The sequence below is a fragment of the Lonchura striata genome, chromosome 2 (genome assembly GCF_050655825.1).
Source record: "Lonchura striata isolate lonStrDom1 chromosome 2, ASM5065582v1, whole genome shotgun sequence".
Taxonomy (NCBI): Eukaryota; Metazoa; Chordata; class Aves; order Passeriformes; family Estrildidae; genus Lonchura; species Lonchura striata.
In genome coordinates this window covers 151246771-151272042 of record NC_140704.1, presented here as the reverse complement: position 1 = coordinate 151272042, position 25272 = coordinate 151246771, and the positions used below count along the sequence as shown (strand labels likewise).

The window sequence follows — 25272 nt, the reverse complement described above, 5'->3', positions numbered from 1 at the left end:
GAAATTGGCTTATGCAAGGAATCTGAGACTCATTAGTCACAAGCATCTTTAGGAGAGGGAGGGCTCCCTGCGTTAGTGTTTAGTTGAAGGTTGTGGGGGTGTCTGAGGAGATACATCCCTGTTAGCCAGCCAGTTAATGAAAACTCCAGTGAATTGAATGGAATTGAGTGTTTGCCTGTTTCTGTGAGGTCACTTGCCTGGTGACTGCAAACAAAATCTTGATGACTTACACAGCAAAAGAAGATGCTGAATACACGTTTGGGGAAGTGTGGGAAGAGGTACTTTGTTTTCTTATAGGGTGATAACCATAGATTAAATAAATGCTTTGCAGTCTGAGTTGTGATGTAGGATTTACTCATTGGTAAAAAGGATAAAGCCCTTTCCTTGTTCTTCAAGGTTTTAGGTCCATTAGCAGCCTGGGGAAAAGGGGGAGTGTAGACCCATGAGGAAGCCAGCCCATTCCTTCACAGAAGTTTGATTGCATTCACTTACACTTCTTGATTCAAATGGCTCCTCCAACACGAGAGACAGGGGAAAATAGTGTGTTGGTAGTGATTTTGTACAAATGAGAAGTTCTCAAATCTGGTTTTGCCAAAAAAGTTCCGGAAAAAGCAGTGCCTCTATGGGGATTAGTCATAGCATACTTTATTCTCCACTGACCCAAACCTCACATTTAAGGCACTGATTTTGAGATCACCCCCATCCTTGCCAGTGTAATTCAGCAGAGGCCAAAGGGACTTGAGAAGCATTCTTGATTTAAAGGTTCATTAACTGGAGTTAAGTGAAAAGATTAAGGATAAGTAACAGCTGTGGCTGAATGGGTTGATCAAAATGTCTCCTCTTTTCCATCAGATCCTTGTTGCAAGCTTTGAAACAATCTGAGTGCAAGGTAGCCCTTGCTGCCCTTGCTTCACCAGCCACTGCTGCTGAAAGGGAACAGCATGAAGGGAAAAGCCATTCTCAGTTAGAAAGCATTCAGCCTTACAAAAGTCTTAGAAAATATAGCAGGAAAGAAACACAGCTATTCTTGTAGGCAGTTCTTGTTTTTTCAGCTCTGCAGGCTTGAGTGGGAAACCATCCCTTTTTGGTGTATTTTGAGAGAGTTCCCAGAAGTGTCCCAATGGCAAATGACTCAAGAGTGTTCTCAAACAGGAAAGGCACAGCTGCAATGAAGAAAGAGTTGCCATTCCAGCAAGAGTTCTCTTCAGAGGTGCTGACCCAGCTTTACATTAATACATAAATCTTCTTGAAACTGGTGCACTTGCAGTTCTTGCCTGACAAGAGTATTTTCTCAAAAAGATATCAAAGTCCATATTAAAAGTGTGAAAGAAAAGCAGTTGAATTTGAGTAATTTCAGCCAGAGAAATGTAGAAATTAAGAAAACTGCAACAAGATTAAAGAAACATTTACCAGGTGTTGATGTTAGTGTGCTTTAAATTATTCATCTAGTTGTAGAAATTAAGATTCACTCAGCTGTTCAGCTGTAATTCTGGCTGTTTTAGACACAGCATCTGTAGGATTCAATTTTGGAAAGAACCTTCTTGCCTTTATCCTATGCAGAACTTCAGCTGCAACTAAGTGTCGTGGTTTGACACGGAAAGATAATTTTTTCCGGAAGAAAGAGGTCAATTTAGATATTGACCAATTGAAAGTAGACACGCCTCTGAGAACACAGAGAGGTTGAAAGCAGAATTCCCAGGGGAACTCGCTCTCTTTGGTTCCGGTCAGCGTGCAGTGCAGACCTTCCCCCGCCCAGCAACCAGCTGGGTGGGGGAGGGGAAGCCCATGGCCTGAGAAAGGTAGGCCAAAAGCCCCAAGGGTGGTGAAAGGACTGGAACCGGGCTGGCCCCTGCAGATAGAAGGGTGGAAGAAATCTGGGATGTCTCCATTTTCCCCCCCAGAGTTCCTCTCCCGAGAGGGAGAGAGAAAGCCGCAAGGAAGGAGGAGCGGGGGGAGCTGCAAGGTGCCCAGTTGTGTGGGAGTTGCTGGATGTCCGGGCATCGAGCCATCCTGGGAGTTCGGACTTTTAACCCTTCCTTGAGAAATGAAAGCTTTGTGAATTTTCCTTTCCCCTCCTCAGTTTGAAAGAGAGGAAGAGGGACACCTTAGACCCTGGGATGTTGGAAGGAGGAATTCTGGATGGGAGGGGGACAAAGAGTGGCTTTTGGCTGAACTTTTCCATGTTAGCCACAACCTGAACCAAATCTTCTCCGTCAAGAGGGACTGTGTTTTGGGAGGATGCCAGTGAGTCAAGAGACCTGCTTCAGCTGAGAAAAAGACAAAAGTGGAGTGAACAGAGAAAAGGTTAGGGGGTTTGTGGTGGCGCCCCCTTGCCCTGGAAAGGAAAAGAGAAGAGAAGAAGATCTCTGTTCTTGAGCCCTCGGCCCCAGGGGAAAATGGGGGGGGACTGTGGTCCCAAACAATGAAAAACTGAACTGTTGTTTTCTCCCCTCTTGCCAGGGCATCCTTGAAAGGAAAAATCCTAAAGGCAGTGACCATCCATGCATTAGTGGTGAGAGCACTGTGCATGGAAAGGAGAAGGGTCACCATGGCAAACTTTTTTCTCCGGGCGGTGCCATGTGTGACATGGAAACACAGGATGTGGAGCTGTGTTTCTCGAGGGGTCTGTGGCACAGGAGAGACTCTGTTCCCTCGATGGACTGAGTATCGATTGCTTGGAGGGTGGAAACCTGATTGGAGTCCAGATTGTGTCTCACTGTAGTTTGTTAGAGTTGGGTGGTGGGGGGGAAGGAATGTTTTGCAAGGTTTTCATTTGGATCTTTGTGTGTTTTCTTTTCCCTTCTTTAATTTTCTCTTTTCTTTTGTAGTGGTAGTTTAATAAAGTTTTTTTTCCTGTTATCAAGCTTGGGCCTGCTTTGCTCTATTCTAGATTCCACTTCACAGCATTCCAGGTAGGGATCACATTTTCATGGGGGCACTGGCCTTGTGCCAGTGTCAAACCATAACACTAAGAAAAACCAGAGAAATGATGGTTTTCAAAGAAAAAAATTTAGTCTTTTTTTTTTTTTTAAATTTACTTAACTGGTGATTTTTCCAAAACTCCTGAGTTTCTGAAATGCATCTCTTCCTTCAGGAAGGTCTGCTGGCTGGATAAGGCTTCAGAGAACTGGGATACTATGCCCAGGTTTAGGTATAGAACAGTATGGGGTGATTCTGTGTATGTTAATGATCCAGCTTTAGGAACATGGAGCCAGGATTTTAATCCAGTCACTTGCAATTTACTCAGAACCCCAGACCAAGGATCTGGCCAAGCTGGAACAGGAGTGTCTACTGTCAAGTTCAGTGCTGAGGTCACTAGAACAGGGTTAGAATTTGGCCCATGGCTTTATGTTGTCCTCAACCCTGTATTTTTTTAAAAATAAATTAAGGAGAGGCACAAAATCCTCTCAAAACATTGCTGTAATCATCTTGTCTGCATGTCTCATATTTGAAGTTTATTTTGTTAAGGGTTTCACAATAGCTCCCACTATCACCTTCCAGCTCTGATTTTTGCTACAGGGCTGGCTCATAAATAGGTAGAGTCAAGAGTCAATGGGATGGAAAATCTAAATCTGTCTGCATAAAGTTTGTCCTTTTTTTTTTTTTTTTTTTTTTTTTTTTTTTTTTTTCTGAATGAAATTTTCTCCTCAGGCCTTTTAATTTCCTTTATTAATTTTGAATACGTACAAGCTAACTCTTAGTCTTTTCCCAGTGATTCATATCCATGGACTCTTACATGATTTCCCATAACTCTCATTTTCAAGGACAGCTGACCTTGCATGGACACTGGCATGTAGAAAAGTGCTTCATTCAAAAGGCACTGTAATTCTTTTCAGCATCTTAATATCTGTAGAACAAGCGTAACCTAAATCACTATTCCCTGGGTAATGGAAAACAACATCTTGGCTCTAGGCATTTGTAGAAGTATTGAAAGCAGAAGAGACATTGTTTTTGCTGGCTTTGAGTCTTCTTACCCTACTTTATAGAGGTAATTTCCTAATTATTGCAATAATGGCAGTGTGTCCTTGCAGCCAGGGGTGCCAAAGGCATCCTGGGGTGCATCAGGAGAAGTGTGGCCAGCAGGTCAAGGGAGGTGATCCTGCCCCTCTACTCAGCCCTGGTGAGGCCACATCTGGAGTATTTTGCCCATTTCTGGTCTCCTCAGTTCTAGAAAGACGAAGGGCTGCTGGAGAGGGTCCAGCAGAGGCCACATAGATGGTGAGGGGTCTGGAGCATCTCTCCTGCAGGAGCTGGGGCTGTTTAGTGTGGAGAAGACTCAATACAAACAAATATCTCCAAGGTGGGTGCCACAAGGGTGGTTCTGGACTCTTGTGTGATGCCCAGTGACAGGATGAGGAGCAAAGGCCATAAACTAAAGCACAGGAAGTTCCATTTCACCCTGAAGAAGAACTTCTTTACATGGAAGGTGGCAGAGCACTGGAACAGTCTGCCCAGAGAGGTCATGGAGTCTCTCTGGAGATGTGTAAAACCCACTTGGATGAGTTCCTGTGCAACCTGCCTTGGCAGGGGAGTGGACTAGATCATCTCCAGAGGTCCCTTCTAACCTCAACAATTCTGTGATCCTGGGATTCTGTGGATATTTTCTAGTTGGAATCTCCAGTATTTCTCTCAGACTTTCCTATCATACAATTCTCTTAATTTAGCTATAACAGCAGTGATTATACTTTTTTCCAAAGTTAAGTCACTTGAATATATAATATTCATAATATAATTCTTTGGGAAAGAGTTTAAAAGTTAGGCAGGGAGCTGTAAGCAGCTGCAACACAGTCTCTCCTATTGTCTTCTGTGAACTTTGTAAGAAGTTGTAATGCCTCCAGGAAATGGACTTCAATTCAAACCTTGCAAATCACATCCTGAATATTGTCAGCTTAAACTTGTCTCCATGGACTGCGCTTGGAGTCATTAGTTTCAAAATTATTGGGAATGTTGATGGATAAATTTAGACAAAGAAAAGTATGATTGTCACTAGGCAATAATATCTAAGGAAATATTGGCACAATTTATCCCGTGTGGGAGCCATAAAGGACTTAGATCCCAGGCTCAGCAGTATTTCTCAGTCAAGGTAGATACAGAAGCTGAAAGCAGTGTGGTAAATATTGAAGAAAAATTCAACTCTCCAAGTGCAAATTGGTTATATGAAAGACAAAGCAAACTTGGTGGGAAACTGAGGCACAGTGTTGCCTCATGATTTGCCTCATGTCTCTCAAGACACCACAGGGATCCAGATCTCTCTGGAGATCTCAGTGCTTTGAGATTCCTTCCAACCCAAACCATTCTATGAGTTCCTTGCCAGCTTTGCTGTTGATTTTCAGGATTACCTTGAGCAGTTGACCATAATTTTGTGCAAGATTACTGCCTATAGTGGCTGTAAGAACTTTTTTGGCAGGGAGGTAAAGGTATTTACATTTTTGAGTGCAGGCGAGGTTATATGAGGTTTTCTGGATCAAGAGGATTTGGCCCATTTCAATTTCAAAGTCTTAGATGGGTTTTGTTGTGAAAAGCGGGTGGGGTTAGATGCAAGGCACTTTATCTTATGGTGATTACTCCATTTAACAGCAGATGCAGAACTGTGATATGTGTGCAAAGTTTATGCCAAATAAACCCCAGATTGCTCAGAAAGAAATAACTGATCCTTTTCTTGAGTAACCCTTAACTCAGACTGAAGACAATGAATGGTCTTACAAGGAAACAATCCAAGGAAAGAGAACAGCTAATGATACCTTTGGCACATCATGGGAAGGGAGAAAAGTTCACTTTAGTGAACCCTGAGAGAAATCCAAATGGCTCCTGCCTGACATGCCTTGACAAAGAAGGATTGGTCTCGCTGATTTATATCTGTGTGATACAGATGAAGCTTGACGATTTCAATTGAGATGAGGTGCATAAAAAAAGTAAAAACAAAAACAAATACAAAAACAAAAAACAAAACAAAGAAACCCCACCAAAACCCGACCAAAAAAAACCCCCAAAAAAACCAAACCCAAAAAACCACAACCAAAAACCCCCAAAAACAACAACAAAAAAAGCTGCAGTAGCAGATCTTGATGGAGTTTAATTGGGGAAGCAAATAAATAGGGAAAAAAAAAATCTATTGTATTTTTGTGCTGAGCTGTGTAGACAGCAATTAAATCACTAATCAGGCAAGAGTTGGCTGACCTAGGAAAGGAGCAATCTCATGTCTCAGCTGGATGGAAAGTTTAAAAATATCTGCTCAAAGCCGTATTTAAAGGGTACAAAACAAACATAAGAACATTTTGGGTTTCAATTAAGTTTATGGCTTATGGAAACAGTTCCCGTGGCAAATTAGCAATATACTTTACTTAGAATCTACTTCATAATGATATTGGCTTTATTTTTAACAGAAATTGTTTCCCACCAAAATGAAACAAAATTTATTTTTGTCTCCATGTGGGTTGATATTTAGAAGAATTTTTTATTCCTTTAGCCTCTTTAGAAAGCAGATAAAACTGTAGAGTTCTGCTTGACTATCTAAGTGACACCTGTCTGCTTCAAGGGTTTTGATGACACTTATGTTGAAAACATGAGGCCTTGACACAACTCACCTGTGGTCTGACTCTGCCATCCTGTTCACTTCCTTTCTGGAGGCTGTTTTGTAATTTCTTTGCCTTGAGAAACAAGCACTGTACATGTGAAATGTCTCCAGAGCAAGTATGTTATTGTAATTTATGGAAAGAACTTGGGTCAGGAGAGGAACATCTCATTTAAAGCACATTGTCTTGACCTGGGGTCTTGTAGAGTTCTTCCACCTTTTTATGGACAAGTAAGGACTAGATGCATTTCTACTTTTTCTCCTATTATATATAAATATCAGAGACCATCTGAGCAGTAGGATCAGTCAGAGCAAGGGATCTGTACAGGTCCAGTGGAATGTGGATGAAAAATTTAATGTAGAGGCATCCCTTTGCAGATGTGGGTGTGAGAAACCCACCCTGGACATCACATTGTACATTGAACTCGCAGGCTGGAGAATGAAAGACCCTCAGCTGCCGCAGCAGCAGCAGCTACAGCTGAGATATCAGGTTTCTTGTATCTCTGTCTTGTATCAAGTTTCTTCTTATCTCTAATTCCTCTCAAGATTAATCATAGAAAGATGTGAAATACCTGATTGCTGGTATTGTACACAGAGATAAAAATCTGTAGGACCTACCTTGAAGCCTTTTTTTTATATTTACTTTTGTGATCCAGAGTTGGTGGTTTCTTCCAGTGTAAGTCTGAAATCCTTCTGAATCCTCAGGATTTTTATTTTAGAGTAGAATATTAGGAACTACATCCTACATCTGAAAAATTATATTTCTTCTCATATTTTTTATTAGACTGTCACAAAATGTTTTACATATTGAATTCAAAGTAATTTACCCTCTGGGTAAAGTGCAACTGGCCAAAGTGCTCAAGGTAAAAGTCTGGTAAATGTACAATTTCCATCCATCACCTTCTTGAACACAGGAGACATTAAAATAGTACATTAGGAAGCATTTAGTTCCCAATCTATACCATTGATGGAGGACTTCAAAGTGTTACAGATACATCAGTGAAGTTTTTATTTTCCAGTTTGACTTAAGGTCTGGGATTTTAACTCAGGACCTTTCTTTTTGAATCTATAGCTGTTGTGTTGACGAGCATATCTAGTGCCAGATATGCTGTAACACTCTAAGGGAATAACCAATGGATTAATGCAATATCTATGCTTGTCTGTAAAATAGAGGTAGTCACACTTTTATATATGTACTGCAACTCTTACATTTGTGGACCTCTAAACATTTGGGGTTTCCCAGCTGCCAAAGCATTATGTGAACAGTGATGAGAAAAGTGGAAGAGAATCTTCCCATTGGTAACCAGAGGAAAAGACTAGTTGAAATGAAATTCTGGAAGTTATTTCTTTCTTCTTTGTGCATCCCTCATTGATATGGGGAGGTTTTGGTGGTTATAATGGGAAATAATTCTCTACCTCATGGGTAGCATAAATTTAAACCATATTATTTTAATTTCTCCTTTATTTTCTTTGCTTTTATTAGACTTAATTCTGCTAGAATAGTTCTAAACTTCCTCAAAGGTCAGTACAACACTGTGAAATTGCCAGAGTCTTGTGATGCTGAAAGAGCTATTTAGTATTTGGGGTTTTCAAAAGGCACTTCAACTGTTCATTTGCCATATTTAGGACTGGATTACTTTTTATCCTTCAGTCTTTTTTTTTTTGTCTTTTCACATTACACAGCAAAGCAGAATAATGTTGATACTAGAGACTGTTATAAAACATTTGCCTGAATGGTACAAATTGACATTTATTCAAATGGACATTTATACAAATGCTCATTGGACATGAAAGTGAAGTCTTGTCTTTTTTGAGCTCATTAGGCGATATATTGTTCTCTAAATAGGCTGGAATCCCTCTTCCAGAATTTAATTTTAGTATTGGATCTATCTTTGCTCCAGTTCTTCAATGCTAAAAGCACTGATTTTGCGACAAAGTTGTTTCTTTCCTCTCTTTCACTCACTACAGCAGCACAGGGGTGGTGAAGGAAAACTCAAATCACCAAGAGCTCTGCTCCAGAATGTGTCAGTGGATATTTATCAGACACAGACATTTTCTGTCCCAAAGTCACCCCACCTAATGTGCTTGGTAGGAGCTGTACTTTAGCTCTTACTACTTCCACAGCTTTTTATTAATTTCTCTCATGTGTTAACATGGACATGAGTGTGACATGTCTAACTGCTGTGCACCTAAGTCCAGAAAACCAGAGAAACCCTTTCAGAACTGGTTTGGAATTTTTTTTTTATCAAGGAGAAATTAAAATTCAAGTTGAAATTTGCAAGAGTTACCACTATTTAATTAGTATTGGTGAAGACCTATAAATAGCTCTTATTTAAGAAGGCATATGGCTCCAACAGATGGTAAAGGAAAAAAAGAAAGTTAGATAAACAGGGATATTTGCAAAAGGTTTTCTGATCTCCTTTGCTTACATTTTTCAGCACAGTGCTTGCTTCGGTTCTGGAAAAATGGCCTGTTCTTCATGTGAGGAATACTTACATGTCTTAATTTTCTCTAAAGATACCAAAATAGAGTGGCCTGCAAGTATTTAAGAAGTCTGACAATAATAGAAGATTTGAGCTGTCAAGGAAACTTAGGAACTGTTTTTTTTTTTTTGGTACGGGTTCTGAGCAAGAACCAGCTCTACTTGTGAGGTTAGTGGGAATTTCAGATGGTAAAGGCCAAGGAACAGGACAGCAAATGTATGGATGGGTGAGGGAGATACTCATCCAAGAGAGAGGTTTGGGTTGTGTTTATGGCAGTACCAACCAGGATGCTGTGAGTTGCAGAGATCACTCAGATTACAGGTGGATTTCAGCTAGTCCAGACTGAGATTTTAAATGCTTTGGGGAGGCCTCATTGCAGCCTTCCAGCACTTAAAAAAAGAGAGACTTTTTACACAAATAAGAATAGGATAAGAACAACAGTTTTAATCTAAAAGAGGATAGATTTAGATTAGATGTTAGGAAGAAAAATTTCTTTCCTGTGAGGGTGGTGAGGCCCTGGCACAGGCTGCACAGAGAAGCTGGGGATGTCCCATCCCTGGAGATGTTCAAGTCCAAGGTGGATGGGGCTTGGAGCAGCCTGGTCTAGTGAAAGCTGCTCCTTCCCATAGCAGGGGATTGGAGCTAGAGGATCTTTAAAATCTCTTCTAACCCAAACCATTGTGTGATTCTGTGATTATTTAAATAATGGGTTTTTTGATTCTTTCCTGCCAAGGTCAGGATTAAATTGCTAGATGGTATTTCTTGTTCAGACTCAGATGTTTATTAGTTCTTATCTATGTTGCAGTCTCACGAGCTGTGAGTTCTACATACTTTGCTCTAACTAGATACAAAATGGCCATGTATCTCTCGCTACAATGTCTTTTAAGGATAAACTATCCAATTAAGAAATGACACCTAATTATCTTTTACTTTTAACCCAATAACTAATCACCCGTCTGTCCAAATGCAGACTGTCCGATTACAAAATACCACCAAATACAAAATACTACCAAACTCATGAAGAAGAAAGTGAAGAAGAAGGACCAGCCACAGCCCTAAAACCTCCATCTTAGCTCTCTATATATGACTATTTCTAAAACCTTTCCACCATGTGATATTACACTTCTATTCAAACTACACACCCAGTTCTCACTCAGTTTTGGAAGCTTCTCCCTGGCCTCAGGTCAAATGAAGTGTTCTCTTGGGTGTCAGTGCCTGACAGGACAGAAAGTCTGAAATTCTCATCAGCCAGAGTTCCCACATTTTATGGTACTCTCTCCACCTGTTCATTGCCACCCTCCCTGTTCACCCCTGTTGAACTGACTCTGCAATTGCTTCCAAGTGGCTCCAGGGTGAGGTCGTGTGGCTGGGTTCAAATGCCTTCTGCTGGGATTTACCCACAGCCAGCTTTCCACAGAGGCAGATCACATGAACTGCTGACACCACATGGCTGCGTGGGCAGCAGCATAAGGTTTGTGGGTAGGAAAGTTTCAAAACGTTCACAGCTCATTCTCAAGTGAGTGCCTTGCAGTGCCCTCCCTCTGTCTGTGCACCAGTGACCTGGGAGAATGAACCATCTGCCTTTAAAATTTCTTGTGTGGAAACACAATATGACATGCTTCTCATGGCCATGAATTAGGCTGAAATACAAAGGTTTAAGTGTGCACTGGTATTTATAAAGAAATATTTACAGTAAAGCTCTTTTTACAGCTGCAGTATCTTGATTGTCCTACATTACTGGAGAGCATCTCTTTCATTAAAACAAAGCTTGGCAGAATCCTGCTTTTCCATTTATCTGAATAGCAGCATAATAATACTGCTTTTCCCAGATAGCAAGAGAGATTCAAGAAGTTGCCAGCATTTGAGTAATTATCTAATTTCAAGTGCTATAGACATAGAGACATTAAAAGAGGCTAGACCTAAAGTTAGATCTGTTTTCCATATGGATTTTTCCTGACTGTTTAAGCATTCCTTATTTATTTTAGACCTGTGACACAGTACCCATGAAACTGCAGAGAGCTAATTCTAGAGAAACTGGTTGTCCTTCTCAAAGGCCTGGAGTTGTAATTTTATATTTATAATAATGATAAAAAAATTACTTTCTTTGTTCTCTGCCTTGCATTGGGGATAGGAAGCAATGTAATGTTTTCAGCAGCAGCATGTAAGGACTAAACTGTCACAATTCCTCCTTCCTCACTTTGAAAAAGTATTAATTAATACTTTTATTGGCTGCAGAATAGAGGACAGAGTTCAGGTAAATCCTGTCTTTGCTCTTCCTTTGTTAAACTCAGAAGTTAAAATGTACTAAACAAAAACTGTACAGAGGGGTATAAATGTGTTGTTTTCCCCTGAAATTCTCAGCATTCTGTAGCCAAGACCTACAGGTTTAAAAGAAAAGTTGTATAGGATATAATTTGCCGTGCAGGAGGTTTTCATGCATTTCTGTTGGAGAAACAAATTTTTCCTGTTTCATTTAGGTCTCACAGTCCTTGTTATATGGAGAAATCTAACATTATTAAAAGTTATTCTTAGTGTGATAGTAACTTTAAAATAAACCAAAGAATAAACTCCAATGTTTTTTTCATGTTCCTAGTGCCTGTTGGAAATAGAGCTAGAAAGTAATGTGAGACGAGGTAATGAAGGATTTTTAACTTTCCTTTTCTAACCTCTCCAAAACAAACTCACTCATGACTTTCAAAGTATCCTCCTGTCAGAGGAGCATTCCCTCATGCACTGGTTCTTTGATAAGGGCTGTGCCACAAGGAATTTATATTTCAAAGCTTTGAAAAAATATATATGAACAGACCTCCATGACTTCTCAAAGATTAATATTGCTGGACAGATCTGGGTTTGATACCAGGGTGCTTACCATCCTTGGAAAGGTTGTTGGTTGACACTGATTCCAGTTTTCTTTGGCAGGTAGAGACGTCATGAAGAAGTACAATCAAAAATGTAATTATGGAAAGATTCCAGCTGGCGAGCTTGGAGACACAATGCAGAGGGCACAAGGACCAGCCAGTCCTATTGCTTTGCAAACAGCAAGGGCTCATGTGACTCTGGTGGCTCTGGGGAAATAATTTCTCTCAAGTCTCATCAAGTCTTTGCCATTTCAGAGTCTCTCCTTGGTAGAAATCTGAGGTTGGGATATGCATGTGTCATTGTTTGCGCCATGGGAGAGTTGTTGATCTAGAACAGTCATTAAACTTCTCAAACCATTTTTATAGCAGTTAGAAAAAAAAAAATAGTAAAGGAGGGTTCAAAGAAAAGAATTTTAAATGCAAGTGATATAATTTAGGCATGATGAAAGCAGAGAAAGAATGCTATAAAGCTCAGAGTAGAAAAATGTATAATTTGGATTTCTAGAAGTGAACAATTGGGATAATTGACTGTTGGAGTTTGAGAGAAGGAGTGCTAATCTATCTGGTGTGTGTATTAGGCTCTTAGAAAGTTCAAGGGAACAATTCTGACCTGCAGAATATTACCACCACCTTCCATTACTTTTCCCTAGAAATGTTTCCCTCTCCTCACATGAATGGGTATGGTGTGAGGGTTCTCTTGGGGGAAATTTCACAAATGAGAATATTTGAAAAGCAGGAAAATTTGAGTCCCTGTCACATCTTTGCACCAGCTGAGGGACACTGCTAGTCTGTCCAGCAACACTTCCAGTGTTTCTGAACTTCAGTTTCAGTGAAGTTCAGTATTCAGAAAACACTTTCAGTGCTTTCAATTAGAAATGCCAGTTTTCCTGGCATATCACACTCCTTCAAAACACAAATAGCACAACAGTCAAGAGAAGAAGATTTCATTATCTACTTTATCAAATTATACCTACTGCCAGCATCAAAGCTATGATTAAGTAGGTTTGATCAGGGGCTTTGTTGGGGTTTGTCACATGTCTCAGAACAAGGCTAAGGTTTCTGGTGGTCTTCCCTTCTCCTTCCCCTTCCTATCTACCTCAGACCTCCACCACCCCAACCCACCTCAGTGCTTTTGTCCTGGCAGTGGTTAGAATTCTATGGTTTCTAGTCCCACTAAATTAAGTTTTAAATACATAACAAAATTGTTTACAGGTCACTTAGCAGTCAATTCCTTTCTTGTAAGATTATCTGGAGAAAATTTTTCAAGGGCCTCCAGGATCTAAATAACCCCTCTCTGAATCCTTAAAGAGATGAGTAATTTCTGTATGATGTGCTGCAATAATATTTAGAAACCTCCATCTATAGAAGCACCCAGATGGGAAAGTTAGGTAGACTAGAGTGTATCTGGGGACACTTGGAAGATGGTGTATGGGGAGAGAGGGAAAGCAGGACATGCTATAGTGACTGCTCTGAGCCAGCAGCCTGTGCATGAGAGCATCCATAAGTGCAAAGAGCCTTTTCCCCCTTCCTTTTGTAAAAATGCCATTGTTCAATAGTCTGTGGAGGAATTTCTGAGAATGATGGTGGGATGGCATGGAAAGAATAGTAAGAGAGGGATGCATAAACAGGCTTTTCTTGTCCTCTGAATGCCTGAGGAACACAACTCTCCTCTTCATACTTGCAATGGCTCTCACAGCTCTGAGAGCTCTTTCGCTTTCCAGATAAACTGAAGAACTATTCAACCGAAAGACAATAAGCAGTAAATGGAATAGACACTTAAGAAGGAAATCAGGATTCTTTATAGCATAGGAATGCTGCACATGTCTCAATAAATCTCCTGACAGGGAAATTTACTGATCAAACATTCATTACCACAAAATTAGACTTTCTTTTTTGAATTCACCAAAGCTCAACCCTTTGAAACTGTGGAATAAATGCAGGTCAGTAGAGTTTTAATTCCAGATCTCACCAGGGAGTGGGAGCTCCCAGCAGTTTCCACACAGTGTGTCTGTCTCCTTTGGGCTGCCTGCGGCTGCTGAGATTTTTGCACAGCTGAGGTTGTACTAGAAAGAGATGTGGGAAAACCCATGGCTCCAATCTTCTCTGTCACACCCTCCTGTGCTTTGTGCCAAAGGACAGAGGTCCTTGTGTGAGCACAGGGATGCATCTGCTGTGAACAGGGGTAGACCTGCTGTGTCTTCTGTACCAACACTCTCTGAACAGTGGCAGCTGTGACAAATGCCAGCCTCAGTGCCACTGTCTGCCACCTGGGGTTTAGAGAGACATAGGTTTCAGAAGGAATTCCAGGAAGTGGGGGAAGTTTGGGAAAGGTACCAGGATTATGATTTTCTCATGGAGTAGACTGACGAAGGATATGTTTGGAGCAGCAGCTGCTTCTAGTTAGTGCAAGAAGCTGGAGCAGGGTGAGGCAGCCTGGTCCCTGTCTGTCCCTGAAGCACAGAATACACCAGTGGGTGCTGCAGCCTGAAGGAAAAGATCTGTGAGATGCTGTCATTCCCTTTTGCTTTGAGAGGCAGGATCCCTGCATTGCTGTCAGCATTGCCAAGTCTGCCAAGCTGTTCTCTGAGGAAATTCCTGCTGCAGCCTTAGGTCTTCTCTGAGAGGGGGGAGAAGCCACCTCTGGCTACTGAATTAGTCAGGGATGGATGTGTTTAGGGGCAGATCAGTCACTAATGTGCTGTAGTTCTCTGCCAGGTATCTGCAAAGGAGGGCTCCCTGCTTAAAACTGAGTGATTTTTTGGCCCTGTAATATCATACTCTGATTTGAGGCAGCCCCAAACACTGTCAGCATGACGTTGACTTTGACCTTTCCAACAAGAGAAATTATTTCTTATGCCACTTTGCAAATCCAGCTCCTAAAGCAATTACACATGAGGAGTGGTCTGCTCAGGGGTGTGTTTGAAAAGAAAATGAGATTAAACTTTCTATCTGAGAAGAGCGCCAGTGTATCAATATCCAAATCAAATAACATAAAGTTTCTTTTTTCTGCCAGCTAGGAGTAAGAATGTGCTATACCTCTAATATGATTTTTGCGGTGTCTGTAATATCATGAGGTTTAAATTAAAATAAATATGACTGCATGCTTTTGAAGAGCAATTCAGGCTGAAACATTCTAGCCTTACTGGTGTAGCACATGAAAATAAATATGTATTTATCTAGGCTGCCTAGATTCATGCATAACTAGTGTGCAGATTGGGTGGTGGGAAGACATAGCAGGACAAAATACTTGGGCTGCTCCTGGGTGTGCTTGATAAAAGTCAGTAATAGGAAAATTATTTGAATGTTGCCTGGATGACAGCATTATGATTCTGCTAATTAATTAGATCAAGTTTTATTGGTCTTATTGTCATTTAGTCAACTCTGCCCCATGTGATTTTTTCTTTTTTTGAGATATTTCAGTGTCCATGCTATTTCAGTTCCAGCAGACTGGCACCACTAAACTAATTTTTTAATGACAAAACTCCATTCACTTGTCTACTGTTCTTCAGTAATTTTTTTTGTTTTGTTTTGTTTTGTTTTCTGTTATTTTATTTTTATATAACCAAACTTGACCTCAGAAAATATTTAATCCTCTGTCAGTCTTGACTCACTGACCTATGATTGCAAATTATGTACAAATCTCAGCAGAATAGACCTGTCCTGATTTGAAACTCTTGACAAAACAGTAGCCCCTGGACTTTTATCTTACCACAGCTTCTGGTGCCAAAACAATTCTGCAAAGGAGTAAATTCCAATAAGTACCTTCGGAAAAATTGTACTTTCTAAAAAGGATTGTCTTCTGACTTTTTGATGATGATTACACATCTGTTTCTCTCTGAAGGACTAATCCTGGCACACCTTTTTTAAGCACCCCTTCTCAGGGGAGTTCCAAAATACCATTTGATAAAGGACTATCTTTTAAAAGCTCTGATTCCTACAGGACTGAGTGCTGGAAGGGGACAAAACCAGCTCTGAGTAAATTTTGTGACCTGTTGTTGCTCTGGGTCTATGGAAATAGAATTAGCAGGGGATTCTGATTACCAGATTACCAGCCAAGACAAACCTTGAAAGTTCCTAACTCAGGTGCCCAATTGTTCATTTAAAAGTCACTCTGTCATTGCAGGCTCCCCTGGAATGCGTTCACTGCAGTACAGTGAATGTTTCCTCCAATGTGAATTGCTATAGTTCAGCAAGCCACATGGTTTTTTTCCTATTACTGGAAATGGAATTGCTCAAAAAGCAGTTGAAGCAAAGTCTTTCCTCAGTATAAAGTATGCATTTTTTTTAAAATGTCCTAAATTATATAGGGTTCATTGTAACCAAAACAAAATACATACCCTGGATGCCCCTAAAAGTTAGAAAGGATAAATCCCACCTGAGTTATGTGATGTTTATTTGTGATCATTTGATACATCAGCACACAGGTGATGCTATTGGCTGAATTTGTTGTGGAGTAGCTTATAGTTTTGGTTCTTGAGTTCCTTTGATTTATCCTATTTTTTTTTTTTTTTTTTTTTGGACCAAATTGGCATCTCTCACATATGCCAAGGACTTGAAGGAATACACAGGAATCTTGAAAAAAATACTTATGTTTCTGTATTTTAAGATGCCTCTGCACTTCCAGTTTCTACATACAGGATCTGCTATTGATTATTGTCCCCCCTCCCAAGTAGTAACTTCTGGGAGTACCAGAGATGAATAGAAAATTCCCTCTTCTGAAAGATGCCCTTTGCAGATAAAAGATGAAGTTTCACAGGTGAACTCCCACAGTCCTCATGGTGCTGGGTGCACCGAGTTAAGCATTTGATGCTTTTATTAGAAATAAAGTTAATAGGATAAATGCTGTGACAGGATCAAGCATTCTTACTTTGAAATCCAGCCTGCAGTTTTAGCATTTGTTTTCTTTAAATACCATGTCTGTGAACCTGCAACCCACAATAACAGCCTGCTCTACTACCATTAATTATTGAAAATGCAAGTGTTTAATTACAAGTACTACTTAGGTAACCCTGGAGTGAAATCATAGGATACAAATTAATCTCCTTGCTGAAATCACACCAGGAGTATGTCTGTGTTTTGTGCAGGTGATTCCAGCCTTTGCTCAACCTGTGTTCATGAAAACAATGTTTACAGCAGAATATTTCAGATTTTGTACAGAAATGAAGAGATCGTTCTTAATGAGACCATGAACTTCAGAGTGCACCTGCTTCTGGATGGTGAAAGGGTGAGTAGTTTTGGATTGCAATAAAAAACAGCAGGACTGGGACTCCTCTTACTTAACTTTAGGTGTGCATCGCACAGGTATCTCTATTTCAGAAGTTCATGTGTTGTCAGAGGTGTCAAGAATGCAGCTGCTGGAGGGAAAAACAGTTTTTCCTCCAGCAAAACTGGAGGGAATACACCAGCAGCTGAATTAGGAGGAGATTGGCTGTCCTGGACCCATAAATACCTGTGATTTATTTATTTGTACATGTTGACATTGTAAAACTCTGCATGAGGTCAGAGAGACCCTCTACATTGTGCCTGTTTATGAGGAGCAGGCTACACCTTGGATTTCCAGTGGAATAAGATATTGACATACTCTGGTAAGTTATAATATCAGAAACTCAAGTATCTCAACCATAATTTATCATTTGTGTGCTGGATCACTCATTTAACACAGCTGTGCTGATCAGCCCCACCTGAGAAAACTGAGTATGGTGCTATTACTTCCATCCATTATTATTATTCTCTTACCCTCCTCTCTTGTGACTGAAATTTTCTACAGCTCCCAGCCCCTTTCCATCCTTCAGAGGTCTCCTGGCCTTTGTCCTTGGTGCTCCTGACTGCAGGAGCCCATGGGAGAGCTGCTGGAGCTTTCCCTTCCTTGGAGTCCCTGTACAACCCTTTTGTTTTCTGTGGTACTCCAGCACAACATGTCCATCCTGAGACCCTTTTCCCCTCTTTCCAGCCACTCCTTCAGGCAACAGAATCACTCACATAAGGTAAAAACACAATCTGGGACACCCAGCTTGTAGAGCACTTGTGGTTTAACCTTGCTGATGTGAAACCAAAATCTTCCAGCAGCAATTCCTGTTGCCAGGAGCTACAAGAGAGGAGCAGTCTTCGTTCATGGAGAGCTGTGTTTTGCTGAAATCTTAAATAGGAAGGGGAGAGAGTGTCACAGTAGAATGGCATTCAGGCATGTCCCATTTGCCATCACTGTGCTTTTCCAGCTCAGGGACTTGTACAAAATGTATGGCATTGGTACCTGACCTCGGTGGTGACAAGAGACACAACAACAGCATCTTTGCCAAGTCAGCTTGTCATCAAAAGGAGGCACTATGAGTTACACAGCCAGTGTGAATCATGTGCTGTGTGTTGAAATCAGGGCCAGAGACACTCACCTGTTCTTTGTATAACTTTCTATTTGATCATGATGAGATTTAAAATCTCTTTTTTTGTACTATTTCAAAGCATATATATATATATATATATACATGTTATATAGAGATCTAAATTAAAACAGCTTGAGAGCCCAATTTAAGCTAACATGCTTCCTTTTCTCTCCCACTTTCCTTTTGCTGTTTTGGTTTGATTTCTTTTTTTTTAATGATGGTGTCGTCAATTTATTCCTCCCTAGAATTATTGGTTTGTGCTTAGCTAAAAAATTACTAAATGCAAGGCTATCAATATTTGTTAGGAAGATATCCCAGCATGCCTTATCCAATATTAATTTCATCCTTCCTCTGTGGAGTACCTCTGACTAAATATCTCTCCCCACAAATTACAGCAGTTTTCACTGTGCTGAGAAGGGATGATTTCTGATGATTTCTACATTATTATTCAGGAAAGTTGTGCACCTCATGAAATTGAAAACAAAAAGTAGCCCACAAGATGCCTCACAGCTAAAACTCATTGTGACTCTTCATGTGCTGTATGCAGCACCACTTGGCTTTCCATAGGACATTCCTTGGGAAGAGGACACCTGACCAATTCTGTATTTACAGAGTGGATTTGAGATAAACTTAATTTTTTTGTGTGGTGAAGCAACTTTGGGTTTTCAGGAATGTAGAATAAGAGGATAAACAGGTTTGTTGTTCCAGATGAGTTGCTAAAGGCACTCTAAAGAATCATATACAAAAAATAAAGATCAGAAAAATTTTTGTGTATTGAGCAGATTAGCACAATTCACTTCTGTTTAATGCTTTTAGGCTTCTTTTTTTCTGCTTTGATGTCTTGTCCTCCACAGCTTTGCAAATTTGATATAAATGTGGGAGAGACTGAAGTGTGCCACTACTACATCCACAACTATTCAGAGACAGTTTTGTATCTTTGTCACATAATCTCCTATGTTGGATGAAATCCTTGCAATGTGGTGTTGGCAAGTCAACTAGAGATTTTTAAAGTGTTTTAAATATCATCTGTGTTCATAACTCTTAATTTATTTAGCACACAACAGATGTGAAGCTTTTTTTGTGTCTCTTGTGTGCTATGGTGATTTTTCTTGGTTGAGGATGAAGGTTCTGTTCACTGTTTTTGTCTGTGGATGGAAGCTATGATAAATAGACAAAGGAGTTAGTCTGGGTAATGCAAGAATTGAGTCCATACACTCCATGCAGTTTGTGCTGTCAGAGCTGGAATTATCCAATATCATATTAGGAGAGCATTGTTCCTCCTGGTGCTCAGGTAGTTTTGCTGATGAGATGTTTTGCTGAGATAGACACAGCCAAAAAAAAAAAAAACAACCAAAAAACTAAAAAACCAAACAACAAAACAAATGTGAATGTCCAAATTAGATTATTTGCTTTTTTTTCTTTTAGTTCTCCCCCTCCTCTTCTAGCATAACCCTAGATATGCTTAAATATGTAAATACTTTTTTTTTTTTTGCCTGGTACTAAACCAAAGGAAGCCCTATTATTTGTCTAGAAGTGGCACTGAACATGCCTTTCACCATATAAATGGTGCTTTAAAACTCTTTGGTTTATTTGATTTTTTTTTTTTTTTTCTGATATTGTCCCAACATACAACATTTTTTGAATTCAAAGGAAACAATATTGCAGGGCTGAGGCAGAATTTATTGCTACAAAGAGCTCTAATTTATTTTCATATGATTTTGATTTCTTTCTTATTAGAAAGAAATTCTTCTCTTATTCTTATTAGAGAAGACACTTTGCCTCTCTCATCATGCAGTAGAATAGATTACTTGTCTGGCTTCTTCCCTGCTGGCCCTGTTCAGAGAAAATTTAGTAGCAGGGGGAGAACAGAGTGAGGCAAGCTGGAATAACACAGTATATTAGATTTTGTATTTTTAAGTGATCTGGGACATCCAGATCATTCAGTTTGACACTTTGGCTAAATGGTTAAATACTAGTGAAGGAAAAAGGAAAGTGTTACCTCTGTAGTGAAAACTTTGATGAGTTTTATGTGGGGTTTTGCACTATTCTGATCAGTCTGATTTCAATAGAGTTTTGGGAATAAAAATATCTAATTTATGCAGTTTACTGCATGACCCCATGCAGTGAAGAATATCTCCTGGTCTCTCAGGCACCTGCTCACTGCTTCAAGGTGCTTGGGGTGAGTGTCACCAGCTACTGAACTTGTTTGGAGCAGACTCAGATCTCAGTGGCTGTTGCAGGTGCTCAGCAGCTCTGGGTACAGACTCAGAATTTCATCCCCTTTGTTTGGAGGAGGAGAAGGAGGTTTGCTTTGTCTGAAGCACTGTACTGAATTCCTAGTTTAAATTCAGAATATAGCTTCAGTAATGATTACTTTTTTTGCCACTGCTGGTGACTGTGATTTTTAGTGATAGCAACTCATTAAAAAGGAAAAAGTCCTCCTTTTTTTTTTTTTTTTTTTTTTTTTCATTTTTAATGAAAGGCATACTTCCAGGTATTTTGAGACAATCACAAAAGAGAAAGCACATTTTCAGTATATAGAAGTGGGAATTTTCCCTTCACATCTCAATGCCTGTGGCCATGCTAGAAGAAATATCATATTACTTCAGAAGGGATGAAATATAACATCTTTCAGAATTTCTTCAAAGCACAACCAATCTTTGACTCTCAATTTTCTTACTTCAACAGGAACAGATTGTACATTGTTGATCCAGTTTCACCTTTGGAATACCTGACTAAATATGGTTTATGCTATTTGTTTTATGAATCCTTCCTGTCAGAGCAGGGTAGATCCCTCTGATGTTGCCTTCAGTGCATTTTTAGTGTAATCTCTGCTCTGTTGTTAAGAAGGTGATGATCAACTTTGAAAAGCAGAGTTCATCTTGCCTATTTTAACCTGTCTAAAGTGTAAATGTAACTAGACCAAGATATTTCTCTAAGCTCTACCTACTGTCAGTGGAAAGAGACAGGCACAAACAGAAATTAATTGTCCTTCTCCAGGGGGTACCTCGGGATGGAGCAGGTCACTCTCTGCCTCTGCTTGCTGCTTGACACTGGCAGAATACAGAACCCATACCTCCCACATCACCTTTTTGTGACTAAAAAAAGGTTGTATTTACAATATCACACCCCGAGTGAATACCTTCAATTTTCCACTTTTATTTCTGTGCACCTCCTGCTGTGTTCTGTCATGCTGTAAAGGATGTTTACACTCACAGAAAAATACTTTTTTGGTTATAAAGTGTGTAATTTTTTTGGTTCATATTTCCATTTAGGTTGTTAGAAATTATTATTTTTTTATTCTATTAAACATGTTTTTCTTGGAGTGAATTTCAAGGAGTGAATAAGAAAATGCTGGACATCTTAATCCTCTTCTAATTTATTTATTTCCATTGATTACAGTTGTTTTAACTGTGCCAAGCTGGGATGTGTTATCCAATTTAGTTCTTTCCTGGTGAAGGTAATGAACTACTAGCTCTAGCACTGTCTCCAAAAATCCAATAAAACTATTTTATTGACAATAAAAAAAGGGTAATTTTTCTGGTGGGACCTGTTAGATGAGTTAGAATGGAGGTGCCAGCAAGTCACACGTGATTTCTTCAGTGGTTTTGATGAGTAGAATCCTGCCTCATGTAGACACACTCAGCCATGCAACAAGTTAAACTCATATTTTAGTTTTAAAAACAACCAACCTTTGAGTTCTGGAAAGGAAATGGTCTACAGGAGAATCAATGACAAACTACCTCCATGAATCTGCTGAGGGCCCGGAAGAATGACCGTGGGGCAGAAAAGCCTTGGTTTGCTGAGACATAAACTCAAAGATCAATGATGAGTGATCAGAAATTTCCAGAATCATTTGAGCTATTTCTGAATGTTTTAAGCTGTAAACTTTGAAATTTCTATTAGTTACAGGTAGGTAACCACATGGATTTATGACTTTTTCTCATCCAGGAAAACCTGGTCCTTGCTTTTTTTGATAAGATAACCCAAATAAAGGCTCACTCAGGGAGGAAGAGCAGCCTCAGAAATGCCCTTCTGGCTCTTGGTGTGCAAGAGCAAGGATGCAGAGCTTGATGCTCTCTGGTTCCTCTTGTCTGGAGTGATTTTTTTGACATGCCATGGCAGCTGGTGGCAGATAACGTCTCTGACTGCTCTGTTCCTCTGACTCCTTCAGCAATTACCTTGACTCACTGTCACATTTGCTTCGTTCTGCCTCTGTGCTGTCATGCTGCTGTTGCTGTGTGGTTTTGCCTTTGCTCTTATCAGACAAACCCACCCACCTCTGCCTTGTGTGTTGTAGGTGCCAACTTACAAAGGTAACCTTGTCTCTCTTTTTGCAGGTGGAAGATGCATTGAATGAGGCAGATTTTCAGCTCAAGCTGGACCTGCACTTTACTGATAGTGACCAACAGTAAGTGCTGGTTTAAAGCTCAGTTGGTAATGTGGGGGTCTGTTCAACTGGAAAATTACTTTGATGAAATGAGTCCTTTTTAAAAAAGCCTTTGATAAGGCTTCCATTTGCCTTAGTGTTGAAGTTTTCCTGTTTCTTCCCTCTGTATTTTATGTGTGTATCTCATATTCCTGCTTAAAGGGAGAACATTTTTTTCTCCTTGAAGTGTAAATTTCTCAAAGGTTTTAAGTGTTGGTCCATCTTTGCTGCTGTTAAAGGGAATATCATCATTGACTTCCATGTGGTCAGGGTCTGTGACTCAGGAATGCATTTATCTCAGGAGGTAATGAAATATTTTCTGGCTGAAAACAGGGGTTATGAACATGCTATGCACTTTTCTTCTATTTAGAAAATAGCCTCTACATTTTAGGAGGAAGTAGAATTCCTATTGAATTTGATTTCTTCTAACTGAATTTGATTCTGTAATCTTAGGTGAAGTGGGATTAGCATCCCTTCCTGAGACATAGCAGGAAGTGTGATCCCAGATGTTTTTGAGCCTCACTTAATCAGGGAAAAGGGTTCCAGTGACTTGAGTAGCATTTATGGGGAGTGGGAGGGGATGCAGAGAAATAATCTGAGCTGTATTTCTTGCTGAGACTGTCCCCGTGGGATTTTCTGCATACCCAAATTTCAAGAAATTGTTACTGTTGTCTTCAAGATACAAAAAGAATAAACTTGTTCTTTCAGGCAGGGGGGGACTTGACTATCAGTCAAGTGCTTATGGGTCCTGAAGAGAGAAAAAAAACCAAAACATTAAGTCACAGCCAAAAAGAAAAAGAACTGAAATATTCAGGTTATGGAATTGTGCTCTAAACTCTACACCTAGTTTCTGTTATCACCTGAAAGATTAGTGTAATTTACTATAAACAAAAGTAGTGATTTTTAGAAAATTATATTCTTCAAATATCATTGAAATATTTCTTGGAACTAACCATGCACCACTCATACATCTATTCCTAGGTTTTCTGAGCTCTGGGAAACAATTGTCTTCAGAAGTGTCTTTAATGCCTTAAAATAATTCCTCTTTAGAAGTTTCACTTGCATTGGGAGGATCTGTTTAGTCATGCTCCAGGTTTACAGCTCAGTCTCCTGTCCTGTAGATGACTCAGATGTCATGTCATTGACTGCACCCTAGGATGGTTATTCTGGAATAGTTATAAACAAAATTTAAATTAAAGTCTTGACTTTCATTTACTGAAAAAAAAAAAAAAACAAACAAAAAAACCAACCCAAATTCCAGAGAAGCTAATCCAACTTGTACAGTTTCTCCACAATTACTTCAATTTCTCTTTTGAATTTTGGCCTCTTCCAAAAAGTTTTTTCAACTTTTTGTTGTTTTTTTTTTTCAAGTTTTTATCAGATTGACAAACTGCAAAGGTACTCAGAATATTTTCATCTGTGTCTGACACAGGACTGCTTCTAACTCTCACAGATTTTCTGAGCTGATTGTTCTTACATAGAACACAGGCAGTGTGGTGTCCCATCTATGAACACTCAAATAAATTGAACAGTTTGCTAAGTTCATTTGCTTCTGCTATTTAGATCTTGATGTGCCAACTAGTGCATAGCTGAGCATCAAGGGCAATCACCAGGGAAAACCAGAATTGTGTCACATTTGTTCTTCTTTTATACTGTATATTCATATATAACTCTGCATATGTTCTTTATGGATTTTTTAATTTCTATTTATGTTAATTATATCTACATTAGTATTAATATTTATGTTTGGCACAAGCACAGCACAAGATGCTCTTCAGTTACGTTAACACTTATGGAGCTGGGGAGTGATGAAGTTTCACCTCGAGCCGTTTCTGTCTGCTGCCTGTAGCGCGCTGCAGGCTGTGCCAGCTCAGCCTTTCACTGACCCCTGTGAACCCCCTTCCCTTGCAGGCTGAGGGATGTGCCAGCCATCCCCATGATCAGCAGCCGCACGCTGTGCCTGCACTTCCACCCCCGCCGAGGGCTGCACCACCACGTCCCTGTCATGTTCGACTACTTCCACCTGTCTGTGGTCTCCGTCACCGTGCACGCGTCCCTGGTGGCTCTGCACCAGCCTCTGATCAGGTAACAGCACAGGATGTCCGTGGGAAGGCAGAGGAGCTTCCTCTGCTGAGTTCTCCCATTGGATGGCAGAAGCAGAGAGAATAATTTAATTTAAAGGGTTTTTGGTCCTGGCCTGAGAGTCTGGAGGTTGGGGTGTAGAACTAAACTATGACACGAGCCTCTTCCCTTGGTAAGACACTTGGGGTCTGGTCAAAAAATAACAAAATTTTGGGAAAGAGAATTTGGATTAGTCTTGATATCTCTTCCCCATCTGTAGTCAGGAAAGTGCAAATTGTGTTTTCCTTGATTGTTTTTTGTCTTTATTTTAAAAGCAACTAAAAACATTTATGCTTTTCCTCTCTGATGATTTGTAAAGCATTCAAGACAGCTGGACTCATCCATGGCCTCTGTGCATGAGCATAATTCATAAAGTGGTTAGGAGGAGGCAGACAGGAGTCAGTGCTGGCTAAGGCTCCACTGGATTTTCCTT

General features: G+C 40.0%; 1 protein-coding gene and 1 long non-coding RNA gene across 5 annotated transcripts in view; both read left to right on the top strand.

The window, feature by feature from the left end:
* The window catches only part of FAM135B (family with sequence similarity 135 member B), a 259504-nt gene that overhangs the window by 164592 nt on the left and 69640 nt on the right, over window positions 1-25272 (top strand). For all 4 annotated transcript variants that reach the window (XM_077781909.2, XM_021546046.3, XM_021546047.3 and 1 more), the window contains 3 exons: window positions 16997-17136; window positions 22630-22700; window positions 24630-24803. In XM_077781909.2, the coding sequence (XP_077638035.2) occupies window positions 16997-17136; window positions 22630-22700; window positions 24630-24803 (385 nt within the window). The remainder of the gene's footprint in view (window positions 1-16996; window positions 17137-22629; window positions 22701-24629; window positions 24804-25272) is intronic.
* LOC146768484 (uncharacterized) lies at window positions 1679-2859 on the top strand. Its single transcript, XR_014953125.1, has 2 exons — window positions 1679-1799; window positions 1902-2859. It is a non-coding gene; the product is annotated as an uncharacterized LOC146768484 (long non-coding RNA).